Source organism: Pleurodeles waltl, chromosome 8 (assembly GCF_031143425.1).
Source record: "Pleurodeles waltl isolate 20211129_DDA chromosome 8, aPleWal1.hap1.20221129, whole genome shotgun sequence".
NCBI lineage: Eukaryota > Metazoa > Chordata > Amphibia > Caudata > Salamandridae > Pleurodeles > Pleurodeles waltl.
The window spans coordinates 298,971,436-298,984,389 of record NC_090447.1 but is presented as its reverse complement, the minus strand read 5'-3'; the positions used below and the strand labels follow the sequence as shown (position 1 = coordinate 298,984,389).

General features: G+C 42.3%; 1 protein-coding gene across 2 annotated transcripts in view; it reads right to left on the bottom strand.

The window, feature by feature from the left end:
- Window positions 1-12,954, bottom strand: part of CADM2 (cell adhesion molecule 2) — a 1,888,160-nt gene that overhangs the window by 644,885 nt on the left and 1,230,321 nt on the right. For both annotated transcript variants that reach the window (XM_069204145.1, XM_069204144.1), the window contains exon 3: window positions 1,985-2,134. In XM_069204145.1, coding sequence (XP_069060246.1) covers window positions 1,985-2,134 — 150 coding nt within the window. The remainder of the gene's footprint in view (window positions 1-1,984; window positions 2,135-12,954) is intronic.

Sequence of the window (12,954 nt, the reverse complement as noted above, 5' to 3'; positions counted from 1 at the left end):
TTGGAGCTCCATCTCGAATTGTGAAAAATGGAATGGCCTGTCAAAGAAATAAACCCACTCCTTTATAACACATATTTTGTCCACACATTTGATTATACCTTGGAAGCATTTGAGCACATAAAAGTCATCTTGTGGCAATATAATTGTAAAAAAGTTCAGTATTGGAATAGTCTACAAAGAAATTACATAACTTTAGTGTGAGCACCTCTACATGATTTTTTTTATGGGAATATCAGCAAGACAGACCAGATGTACATAGGGGCATAATTATGAGCCCCTTGCATCACCGGAGCGTCACTTTTTGTGGCGCTTCGGCTGCACTGACACAAAAATCATATCTATGAGGCCATTGCAAAGCAGCACTGCATGGCTTTGAATGGCCTCATAGATATGGAGTAAGGCAAGGCAACGTAAATCTCTGTGTTCTCTTACTCTGTACTCAGTAGGTGTTTCATGGGCATTGTGGTTGGTGTTCCCATGCAACACCCATGGTTTTTTATGCTTCCCCAGGTTTACAAAATCACGTAAATCTGGGGATGCACCAAAACCTTACACCTCTCAAGGTGAGGCATACTGTATTGACGAGAAATTTTTGTATTTCTTCTCCTTTTTTCCTCTTTCCATGTGTGCTGCATTATTCTGCACACATAGAAAGAGGGAAATGCCTAACAGGATTGTTTTTGTGCAGGACGGTGCCCCTTCTTGCACAAAAACAATCCTGCCGACAACACATGCACCCTTGCACCATGGTGCAAGGGTGTCTGCATTGGTGCTAGGCAGCCAAAATGGTACCAGAGCAGTTGGAAGGGACAGGAATGAGCCATAACGCATAGATACTGCACATTCCTTTCTTTTTTACGCAGGGCAGTGCAGCAAGATGACTTGCTGCCCTGCGCCCAAATTTCATACATTTGACCCTAAGCTTTTTAGTGGAAAAGCTTTTCCAAGCCATTCTTAAAAGGGTTTACGAAAACCATTTGGAAGGGGCATGTCTAGTGTGCCTCTGCCGCATACTGATCCCTTATGGTATTTAAAAATTGGTATTGGCCCCTGGAACTACTGATTACTCCTAACAAAAGTTTGAGAAACGTTTCTTTAAAAAAAAAAAAAATGCATGTCATTTTCCTTTTATGGAAAATGAGTTGCATTTAAAAAAATCTTGCTTTATTTATTTAAAAGCAATTTCAGACATGGTGGTCTGCTGAACCCAGCAGGCCACCATCCATTCCTATGATGCCAATGGATTGTAGTGAGTGGTAATTTGCAACCTACCACATTAATATAAATGAGGTAGGTCAAATTGTGACCCACTACAATTTGGTATTTTGTGACCTGACTATTAGTGCATAGGTCAGTTCTCAAAATACCAATGCATTCTGTAAATGTTGGTGCGCACATTGAAGGAACATCTGACCACATAGTTATGAAAATATTTAAAAATGCCTAAACCTTGTGGTCCCACTGCAAAGTGTGATGATTGCAAAGCAGATTCCAGTGCTAAAAAATAAACCACATTTTAAGAAGCATTTCACGACCGCATATAAGGATATGGTTGCTTCAAATGGTGACAATAGGACTGAGAATAACAAATAAAAATTACAATATTCACATAAATTGTCTTGGCCTGGGAATATTTTGCATATTTATTTTAATGTTGCAGTAAGTGATTATGCATTCATCAATATCTCATACACCTGACCCCCCAAAGCATAAATTATGAAGGTCATCTAATATACATTGTTGAAGTGTTTACGAAAATAAAATTAATTGTGAGATTTATTTAATGGATCATGCCCCATCTCAGAGACCGCTAACAAGATTGGTCTTACATATGCTTGACAAAAAAACAATATCAGCATTGTTGCCTGGGTTAATAAAATCCGTTTCATTCAAATTGCTCATCACAGAATGGGGTTTGCTCCTCATTAATGTCGAGAGTTTATTCTAAACATATGCAATTAATTATGTATTTAAATGCACTTACCTTTCTTGTCATCAAAGTATAATGTTTGCTGAGCTGGATTTGCCCATTGAAGGGAAGTGTTATCGTTCTGATCAACCCTGCAGGTTAAATTTGCTGTCCCTCCTTTCACAACTGTGACATTGTGTGTTATTGGAAATTGCCCTTGACTGCCTAAAAAAGCAGAAGAAACAGTACTTTAATCAGCATGAATGTTAAAACATATAACATTGTAGTTGTATCGCCAACTGCGGTTAGCAAGTTGATGGCATCAAATACTGATCAGGGAAGGTAAATTAACTGGTGCAGTCAATAAAGAGTCCATAAAAGAGAGATACGGTGAACAAAGAATGCATGTCATGCAAAAAAAAAAGAAAAAAACAAGAACCCCAGCTGAGACCAAGCTACAGAACAGTTCATAACATCCTCGAAAAAACGAGGGTAGCAGGGCATCCGAGCTGTAAAGAATACCCGATTCTCACCAAGCTCAGGAAAAGTGTCCACACAGTGTTCAACTTTGGTGAACGTTCCACAGATCGCAAGAATGACTGAAATGGGCGTGCCTTCTTTTGTTAAAGCTATGAGGACCCAGGGTACGCTTCTTCGACTGGTAAGCCATTGCCCAGTTATCTAATAAAAATAATCAGGAAACGTGCATCCTTGAACTTTGACATATTACAATTTAAAGAAGAACCGGCATATGACGTTTGGCAGTCCCTGTGGTTTCTGACACGTGACTGTGGATTAAAGGCTGAACTTCACTTGATATGGGTTTACTCTGAAAAACTTCATGGAAGCACTTAAGCAAACCAGAGTATGGGTGTACATTTCCAAGGACCCTGTCTCAGTTGCCCAAAAACTTTTCTGTGTGGCACCCTACAGAGTTGATCTAAGGCCAAGACGTCCTCTTTGAAATCAGACCTTTAGCCACTTACATTTTTTATGATCAGTAAGTGAAGGGTGTAAAGAAACAAACACTCAAAGTCACCCAGCACTTTTGACAACTTCCCATCACGTTTTGGCCACCAGTGGTGTACAGGCCTCACGCAAAGTTCTCTCCAAAGTGTTGGATTTTTCAACATCGCCTCTCGTGTCATGAGAGACCCACTCAATATCACTTTAAGAGGGCCAATTTTAGAGTTCTTTTAGCTTAAAAGCTTTAAGGAGCAATCCTTAAAAAGCCCCTAACACCTCCTTGTACCACATTAGCATCATTTTGTTTTACGCTAATGTGGCCCAACAAGACCAAATTGCAGCGCAAAAGTTATAAAGTGGTGCAATGCATGCATTGAGCCACTTTGTAACCCCTTGTACCACATTATGCCTGCGCCAGGCATAATGTATGCAAGGGGGCATTCCCCTGTTAGAGGGGGCTGAAAAATGGTGCAAAGAAGTCTAAAAGGCATTAAAAGGTGGCACAACACTGGTTACAATGGGCCCCTGTGCACTGTTTCAGGTTAGCAACAAACTTTTGGTGCTAACTCTGCACAGTACCTCAATAGCGTCAGAAATTCTGATGCTATTGCCCCCTACCCTGCACCATGGTGTGCCATATTTTAAAAACGGCACACACATGGTGGCGGAATGGGGGCACAAGGGGCCACAATAAAAGTAGCACCACATGTAATGCAGCACCACATTTCTTAAATCTGGCACTAAGTGTCACATTGTTCAAGTAATGCAATGCTAGATCGGCTTTGTGAACCTTCAGGTCAGCATACTACTTTATTCCAGCCTTGCAATTATGGCCCACAGCAGTACACAGAACTTTCTGTACCACGTTCCTGTTTGCCTTTGATTTACAGGGTGCAATTTGACTTTCAGTGTAACAGCCAATACCATTGATGTTAATGAGTCATTCCTATTTAAAGTTTTATTAGATTTTATCCATTTATGATTTTCCAACGTTTAGTAACACTTATTTAATACATTCTTGCATGTATATTCAGCCTTGGTTGTACATTAAGGTCCAGGGAATGCTTGCTGGATGATTGATGCCTGCATCCACCAGCACCTCCCCAATGTAGGCAAACTACAGTACTTCTGGGAGGGCCCTTTCGTCTCTAATATCTGTTTGACAAAGGTGTTGTGGGAGATCAAGCAATCTAGAGATTAAACATGTCCATCACAATCTAACCTAGAGCCAGCCAAGCGATTTCTTATACTTTGTCTGAAAGATATGGAGATTTTTCGTTTTCCAAGCACTCCGTTTTTCACAATATATGACTCTACTTGCCAAAGGTAGGACTACACTGGGGTCAGTACAGATATGTAGTTTTTTCATCTACAGACTAACGGTTTTTTTGAACAACAGGAACAAAAAGTAAACCAGAACACTTTACATGTGTGTGCACATCAGAACGAGATTAAGGGTGATATGTCGAAGGGTAACCCTGGATGAAGAATAAATAGCCCAGTCGAAACTGCATCAAAAGGTTGTCCCCTCCCTTGGGTCACTCAAGTTGCTGACTTATGATGTGCTGTCTATGGATAAGGTATAATATTTTTGCATCCCCATTCCAATCATTCTGGGAACCATACCCCAGATATGCGAGTATATGGGAACTCCACCTGAACATTATCAAGCCCCTCGACTCCCTCGTGCGGGTTAATGGACCCTCGATATGATTTTGTGCATAACGTAGTGTCATTAATACATTTATGGATGTCAGCGCAAACGCTAACAAGCTCTAGAAATACTTACAATTTCTCAATCACCAAAAGCACAACGAAGAATCTCAGCCAAAAAAAGAGGCAGGTACAATTTCATGTGCATCATATTGTATTTTTCTGGCCCCATGCCTACAAACAGAGCTCTGGACTATGCCCGTTCAATCAGTGCGCTAACTTTGTGAAGACTGAAAAGTGCAGTTTCTATAAATGTCCGTTCATATCTCTATTCCAAAGCTTGGCTAAATGCAAATGTGTTTGTCACGGTGTGATAATCAGCTCAATATGTGATACACAGAGAAGCAAGATTGCATACATAAATCAATTGGTACTTTTATACCAGCTTCCTCACTGTGTGATTCACTTCAGGCACCGCGGCCTGCCAGCACAAATCCAGTCAGCTGGCTGAATTTTCCTGCCTACTTATCCAGACACAGACCCATGCTGACATGCTTCTATAATTCTTCATTTCCACAGGTCCTTTAACGTAGAAAGCATAACAGTCGTGCTTAGCTTTTAATTTTTTGACAGACAGAGAGGGATTACGTGCTAACCTTAAAGAAACAGTTTCGCCGCGGATTGCTTATTACTCTCAGCTAAACGCACAAAAAGTAAGTCGTTCATAAATAAAATATAACCATGAAAGGGACCAGAAATTTACTTCCAGTGAAAAAGCAAAGACATAGAATTGACGTTGGACGTTGCAATAGATTATCTTTCACTTTTTGTCTGATGTCCTAGACCAAACGAACTTCACTAATGCTAGTTTCAGTCCAACATGACCAACTGACCTCTTCTTTCTGCACCAAATAGTGCAGGTGGTAATTCATTTATGAGCCATTTTTCAGACACACATTTAGGGGCACATTTAAGAGCCCACAGCGCCATTCCAAAGCCACATTTGCGTCATTTTTTGTATGCTAATGTGGTGTTAGAAGGCCAAAAAAGGGCTGCACCATATTTACAAAGTGGCACAATGCTTACATTCTGTCACTTTGTAATCCTTTGCAATACATTATCCCTGTGCCAGGCATAATGTATGCACAAGGGGTATTTCCCCGTTAGGGAGGCCAAAAAAATGGCGCAAAGAAATCTAAGAGATTTCCTTGCATAGTTTTTTCTGCACTTTTAACGCCTGCTCTGAGCGCTCTGGGTGCCTTGCAGGATTAGCCTCAACATTTTTTATGCACATCCTGCAATGTGCCAGACTAGCGTAAAAAATTCCAATGCTAGTCCCTATCACCATGGTGCGCCATATTTTAAATACAGCGCACACATGGTGGCATTAGGGGGGTGCTAAGGGACGCAAGAAAAGTGGTGCTGCACACAGTGCTGCGCCACTTTTCTTAAATATGCCCCCTATTCTTGACAATTAACTGCAGTTTACCTTCTAGATCAGTGTAAGTCAACATGTGATTCTTGAGCAAGCATCCAAGACGTATTCTTGTTACTGGGTATTGTTCAAAAACAGAATATGAATTCCAATAAAGATATATTTTACAGCAGCTCTGCCAAGCCTCTCATAACCACTTCCAAAAGAAGCACGGGACGAAACCAAATGAAGATATTAACTGGTGCTCATGTTGCTGCCTTGTAATTCTACAGGACATGAAGTGGTTTCTGAAATTAAGTGGAGGCATAACCTCTGTGTGTCTTTAGGCCCAAAATGTACTTCAAAATGACAACAAAGCAATATTTAACAATCCACGCTGACGTTATTCAATAGGCTGCATTCTACCTGTCGATGTCTCCTCCAGATATGATCAAAATATTTTAAAATGGAAAATGTCTAGGTATGATCAGTGTAGTAGTGTAAGGTTATCCAAAACATCTGGAGTGTTCTGCTTATATTACATTAGAAAGTCAAATGCAACGGCTTTGCAAACAAAGAAATATGGATGAGGTGAAACGCCGAAGCTATTTAGGTCAAAATTAAGGAATGATTTCCAGCATTATTTGGCCTTATGAATCCAGAAAATGAGGATTTATGGAGACAACTGTTTTTGAGTACGTGATATAATCATTTGTTCATTGGTACTTTAATTAAATATTCAGAATTGGTTCAGTTTCCAGCTATCTGGACGATACTGCCATTGAGTTACAGAAATGTTGGGGGTTTGAGTACAACCCCTATGTCATAAGCAAACCAGGGCAATTAGCACTCCAAAGCTTTCCATAGTAGTGGGTGGATTTCTTGACAAGAGTAATTGTCTTGCAAAACAAGGGACAACAGGTACATTATGAAGATCATTTTTCTAAACATATTTTTTAAAAAGACAAATGTTTTAAGGTAGTTCTGAAAGGGAGACTGTGAGCACATCACATATTCAACGACAAACAGTACTCAGAACCAAAGTTCTCCTACAGCATAACATACATATTTGTTCACTAGATAATTGTGAGGCAGTAAAACATACAGCTGAGCAAATGATTTTTAGGCCATAAACAAAATTGTGCTCAATAGATATAATAATGCGCATCACTAGAGGAAATCTACATCCTAAATCCTGTACCTGCAAAAGAATACTGCACATATGCGCAGTGTCAGAGTATAACACGTTTCACAGTTCATTGGCAAGTGAAAAGCCGATTGAAATGTATGTACCGTGCAAAACTATCAGAACTGAACACACTATATATAAGGGAGCAGCCATCAATGCTAGAGTGCTTCTCAATAAGTCATTGTGGCATGACTAACATCACGCTTCTAATGAAATAGTTCATGGCTTTTGTGTTAAACTTAGGGTGCTGCTCAATATGACAGGATGATACAAATAGCAGACGTGTTAATCAGTTCAGCCACACTATACTGTATCAATTTTTCTTTAACTGATGCAATAAGATTACCTGCTGCCTGCGATAAGAAAACTAAGGCCGATTTCCTGCACTAACTCGAATCTGTGCTTCTGGGACGATTCCAAATCTCAGACATTTAGATCAACATCTGCAGACGTTTGCCTGCCGTGACACTCACTTCTAGAAGCATGGCTGTTGAGGAAGTGAGAACATCCTGGGAACAGACGAAAGTGTTGACCAAAGAATGCGGCTCCCAGAGAGCTGGACTTGGTAGAACCAGGAATCAAGCACCAGAAATTACTTTTAATAAAACTGTACATACCCTTTCAAACCTCTTTATAAGCAATATCTTTCACATCGGGACAGCACAAGATTCAGTCACAAAACTATCACCTGCATTGATCCTCATCCAGAGGGAGATTCTCACCGTCACAGTCCTTGGTTCTCAAATACTTTGAGACAGAAGCTTTTGGGTTTGACCCCACATTAATATGACATGCGTTAATGTGCAGCTCACTCTATCCTTTGTTACTTCAAAAAAAATTCACCTAGATCATCAATGCATTATCAGCAGATTTTAATGCCTTTGAGGCAGACTATACTCCAGGCACCCCAGACGAGATGACAGTCTAGAGTCTGAACTTGCATCCAGGGTCTCGCCATAGAACTTGGCCTCTGCAAGGGACATTTTAGTAGCTGCAAGTTCTTATCCACCTTTGGCTTTTGATCATTATAACCTTTTGCACAAGCAACATGATTCAATGTAGACACGATGGACATGATCACTGGGTTTATCCTGAAGTATTTTACAAACATATGTAAAATCTAAACTTGAGCCTCTCCATGCGTGATAACCAAGCAAGGTTTCTTCTGAATGAAACTAACTTTGGATATTTTCACCCTTCAACTTTTGATATTTATCGTAGTTCTCTGACATTAACCATTAGCTAACAATAGACTTCTTATTTCTCTCTTATTTGATATATTTTTTTATAATTTCCCTTGTCCCCATGCTGAGAAGAATGGAGGAGCAGACAACTGAGGGCTCAAATTTGGGAGCAGAGAGCCATGAGCCTTATGCTGGGAAACAGCCAGCTCAGTAAAGAAGTAGCTGTGGTCACGGATGCAGCCACAGCCATTGAGGCCTGTGGGAAGGTCTCAACCTCAGAGGCAGTGTCGCCGCTTTCAGCACACAGTGGCGTATTCAGGTTTTGGAGATTTGCATTGGTCAACCTGCTTGAAACTTGTTGCGGTTGATTTGTTGCTCATCAGCTTCAGCACGCCTCATTATTCCATGGCTCATTGCACAGCATGGGGAGACGATGAAAGTGAAAGGTGGCCTGAGGACTGGCATGAGTGGAGCAACAAGATGGAGCAAAGATTGGATGGTGAGTGGCAGTCTGAGGTGGTATGGTGGAACTAATCCCACTGCTCTTGGCTGAGCCCTTTCCCACAGAAGTGTCCTGGCCTGGCTGGGTGCGACATGTGGCTGGAAGAGACCACCCCACTCCACAGTGTCATGCAGCCACTCAAGCCCCAGCTGCAGCCACTTGGTCCTTCATTCTTCACAACTCTGCAATTCCCTTGCCCTCCTAGTTTCTCAGACTCTACACCCTAGTTCACCCTGCAACCAGCACCCAGGAAACAGCTTCTGAAATCAAGCATTTTTTTGCAAGTTTTTGCTCCCTATCTACTGAGGCCCACACAGCACGGGGGTGGTAGCATTAGGGAAAGGAACGGTTCCACCCCCATTCAGATCAACAGCAGATCAACTGGCCTCAACACGAAAGACTGATCAATGAGCAAGCTAAACATAGAGATGTCAGTCCCCGTCAGTCCTTGGTATCATCATCAGCCATTTTATAACCTACCAGCACTGACTTAGTAACACAAATCCGTATTGCTGGCAGGTGCAGGGTCCCTTAAAAGTTCAAAACATTTTGTATAACCTCTTAAAAGTGTCCACAAGGTGGCCACCTATGCTTCTATTCTCTGTCACTGCACCTCTCCACAATCAGGTCCGTTACCGGCCTTGTAATAGCTTCAGACCAAGGGTATGAGGTTGAGGAGAGTCAGAGAAATGATTCAAGCAATGCCTGTAAGGAAAAAACGTAACCGATAAAACATCAAACTTGGGCAATTACAAACCACAAAGAAGCAACTTCTTGCCATAACTGAAATGGAATTAATGGATCAGCATGGAAGTGGAGTAGATGGTCTTTACAAATCGAACACGGGAGCTCTCATCAGAAAAGCGTCAGCCAGCAACTATCAGCGCAATATTTATACCAAGTTCAGTTGCCTGAAGGATGCAGGTTCCGCCCTCTTCTCCAGCAACAAAGGGCTTAGCAGTCTGACTACACCACTGCTACTGGGTGCAGTAGCTCACTCTATCGGAAGGCCCTCAGGCCATTCAGCTACTTTGAGCCCCCTTTGAAGCCCAAACACAATCCTTTTGTGGCAGGTTACTGGTGGGAAAGGGGGCTCCCATTTGCGAACAGCTCTCCCCTCGGAACAAGGAGGACGGTCACACGGAAGCTTCTATGTTAAGAACCACTGCCCTGGGCAAAGGTAGTCATCAGGAACAAGCTGTCTGGCTCAGAGGTAGGAAGTACACCTACACGTAGACCTGACCCATGCAGAGACATTGAAAAGAGCAATCTTATGAACCATGGAAACTGGGAGGAGGTTTACAACTTTCTGACAAGCAAACTGCTAGCTTTGACCCAGGAGGCACACCAGAAAAACACAAAACTTGACCATTCTGCAAGTAAAACAGGCCCTCTCACCTGTCACCAACGAATGGAAAGAGCACTCAGATCTGGAGGACCGGGAAGGGATTCGTGTGGCGAGTTAAGACTTCTTGTACCCTGGAACTCAGGCATGGGAGGAGATGCTTCCATTCTATGCCCAAGGTCCTTCTCAGGCCCCAGCAAAGTAAACTGGCTGACTATGTTCCAAAGCTGAATCAGGTCCAGATAAAGCATCACAAATGGACAGTGTCTGGATATCTCTTGGAATACTGTGCAGCTGTCAGTTGAAGCCTTGCAATACCCATCAAACAAAATGGACTTCCAGATGTCACTGCTTAATACCTTGGCTGTATTTGTTGCCGGAATCGATGAAAAGACTGGGAACTTAAATGTGATCATCAAACAAGCTCAATCTGACACTCAGCTGGTGCAGGTAAGCTGCCCATGTGCTCCTGTAGTAGAGAAATTATCTTGCCTTATTACTATGCTCAGTTCGCTACTTACAGATCTCAAACATCCTACCATCCCTCTACAGGGACCAAAAATGCAGATCCCAACCACCAACTTAGGGAGACAAGGTCCACAACAAGCCAACACACTAACACCATTTGCCTAAGAGCACCCTTATCAAAACATCAGCAGACCACCTAAAAGGGTTCTGTTACTCCCTTTGACAGAGCAGGCAGCTACAGGAAAGTCTGACTCTAACCTGGACATGACTTCAGAACACAAAAATAATGCCCAAAACAGACAGAAGCAAAATAAAATATATAAAAAAATGCTGCATCAAATCAATTGGGTGATTACCTTATATATAGAATAGCGAATAGACCTGCGGAGTGGGAACATATGGGATTCCCTACCCAACGATAAGACAAACCAGCAGTAGGGAATCAGCCCTTAGATGAAGAGGAGAAAACTGTCTTCATCACTGTATCCAGGAGGGGCAACAATGCCGAAACACTGCTGATATGGAAAAGACCGAGGGCATGATGGGGGCGAAATCAAGATTGATGGAAGCAAACACTACTAGGGACAACTCAGCAGGCAATTACTTGGTGATAAGTACTATCACAGCAGAGGGAGGGTCCAGTAGAGAGCAGGCACATGTCAAGACAGCTACTACTTGTCTCATTGCTCTAACTGCAGGCATCGCCGACTCAAAAAACAACAGGTAAACCCCTCTAGAGGTTTATTAATCAAATATACAACACCCTAGTGGAACTTACTAAGCCACACAGCTGATGTCGGACACTCGGGAAGAAACCAAAACAATAACTCTCATGCCAGAGTACAAAGACAACTGTGATGTCTTCAACATGGGCAATATTTACAGTTATTACCACTAATTCAAAATCTAGGTGACCCAAGGACAATGGATCTCCTCTAGAATTTAACACACTAAGGATATATTTATCCTTTGTTTGCACCATTTTAGCGTCATTTTTGTTGATTCTAAAATGGCACAAACTTAACTCCATATTTATATTTTGACGCTAGACCCATCTAGCATCAAAATAATGGAGTTTGCATCATTTTTTGGATGCGTGAACCCACCTTGCGTCAATGAGATGCAAGGTAGGCGTTCCCATCCAAAAAACAATGCTAAGTCCTTAGAGCTATATTTATTCCCCCGTGCAAAAATGGCACACGGGTGGGAAGTGGACCCAAATAAGGTCCGACCAGGTATTAGGGGACCTGTGGACCCGTTTCCATGGGGAAACTCCATGGAATGGGCCCACCCCAAGCCCCAGGAACACCCCCACCCACACCAGAGGATGGGGACCCCATCCTGGGTAAGCATTCGTAAGCATAGGTAAGTATCACAATTTCTTTTTCTGTGCCATTGGGGGCCCCTTATATGGGGCCCCCTGCATGTCCCTGGATCTAATGGCCATGCCCATGGGACACTGGTCCCCTGGGCATGGCACTTGGGGTGATGGGCATGACTCCTGTCTTTCAAATTTTGTGGTCTCAGGCGACTTCAACTGATATCTCTTTGACCCTTCCCCTCGGCTGATTTCATACCTGTCCAGTCCCTCATTGGGACATCCCGACCCAGGGCAGAAACCGATATGGTAAACCAGACAAAATCATCAGACAACTCCCGGCCAATTTAGAACACTTAAGCTTTTGAGCTCTTAATGACCGTTTTGTTGAGGATAACCTGCCAGCTGCTTCTTTCCATTCAGCTACAACTAGCTCGACTTTAGATTTAAATTTTGTCACCCTTCCATTGTTTTATAAGGTCTAGTCTTATTGCTTATGGGACAAGGCAGATAGCAACCTTTCACACTACTCCTCTCGCACTTTGTCGCATGGCAAAACACCTGGTTCTGTGTTCCCTGTCAATTATAAGAGAATCAAATACACCTCTTCTAATATAAATGATCTTTCAGCAACAGTGATGGATCTGCTATAGAAAATAAAGGCTACATCCAACAGTGCTCTAAAAATGTGGGAGTGTTTTACCAAAGGGCTTGCAGACAGACTTGCTACCACAATAAATGTAGGGTCCCAAAATAGTTAGACTGGGCAACAGCACAGTATACCCTAGGTAAAATCAGTTCAACTAAAGCTATTTAAAAGGGTCATAAACAACACCCTAAGTACCTTACATCAGAGACCGGGGGCCCCCAACCTACAACTGGTGCTGAGACAACAAAAAACCTCACTAAGGAAGCTGAAGTGGGCCATAAAAAGCAGGCAGGAAGCTTTATGCCAAACTGCCCTCAGACATAAAGAACAATGATAGTGCACACAGTACCACAATCA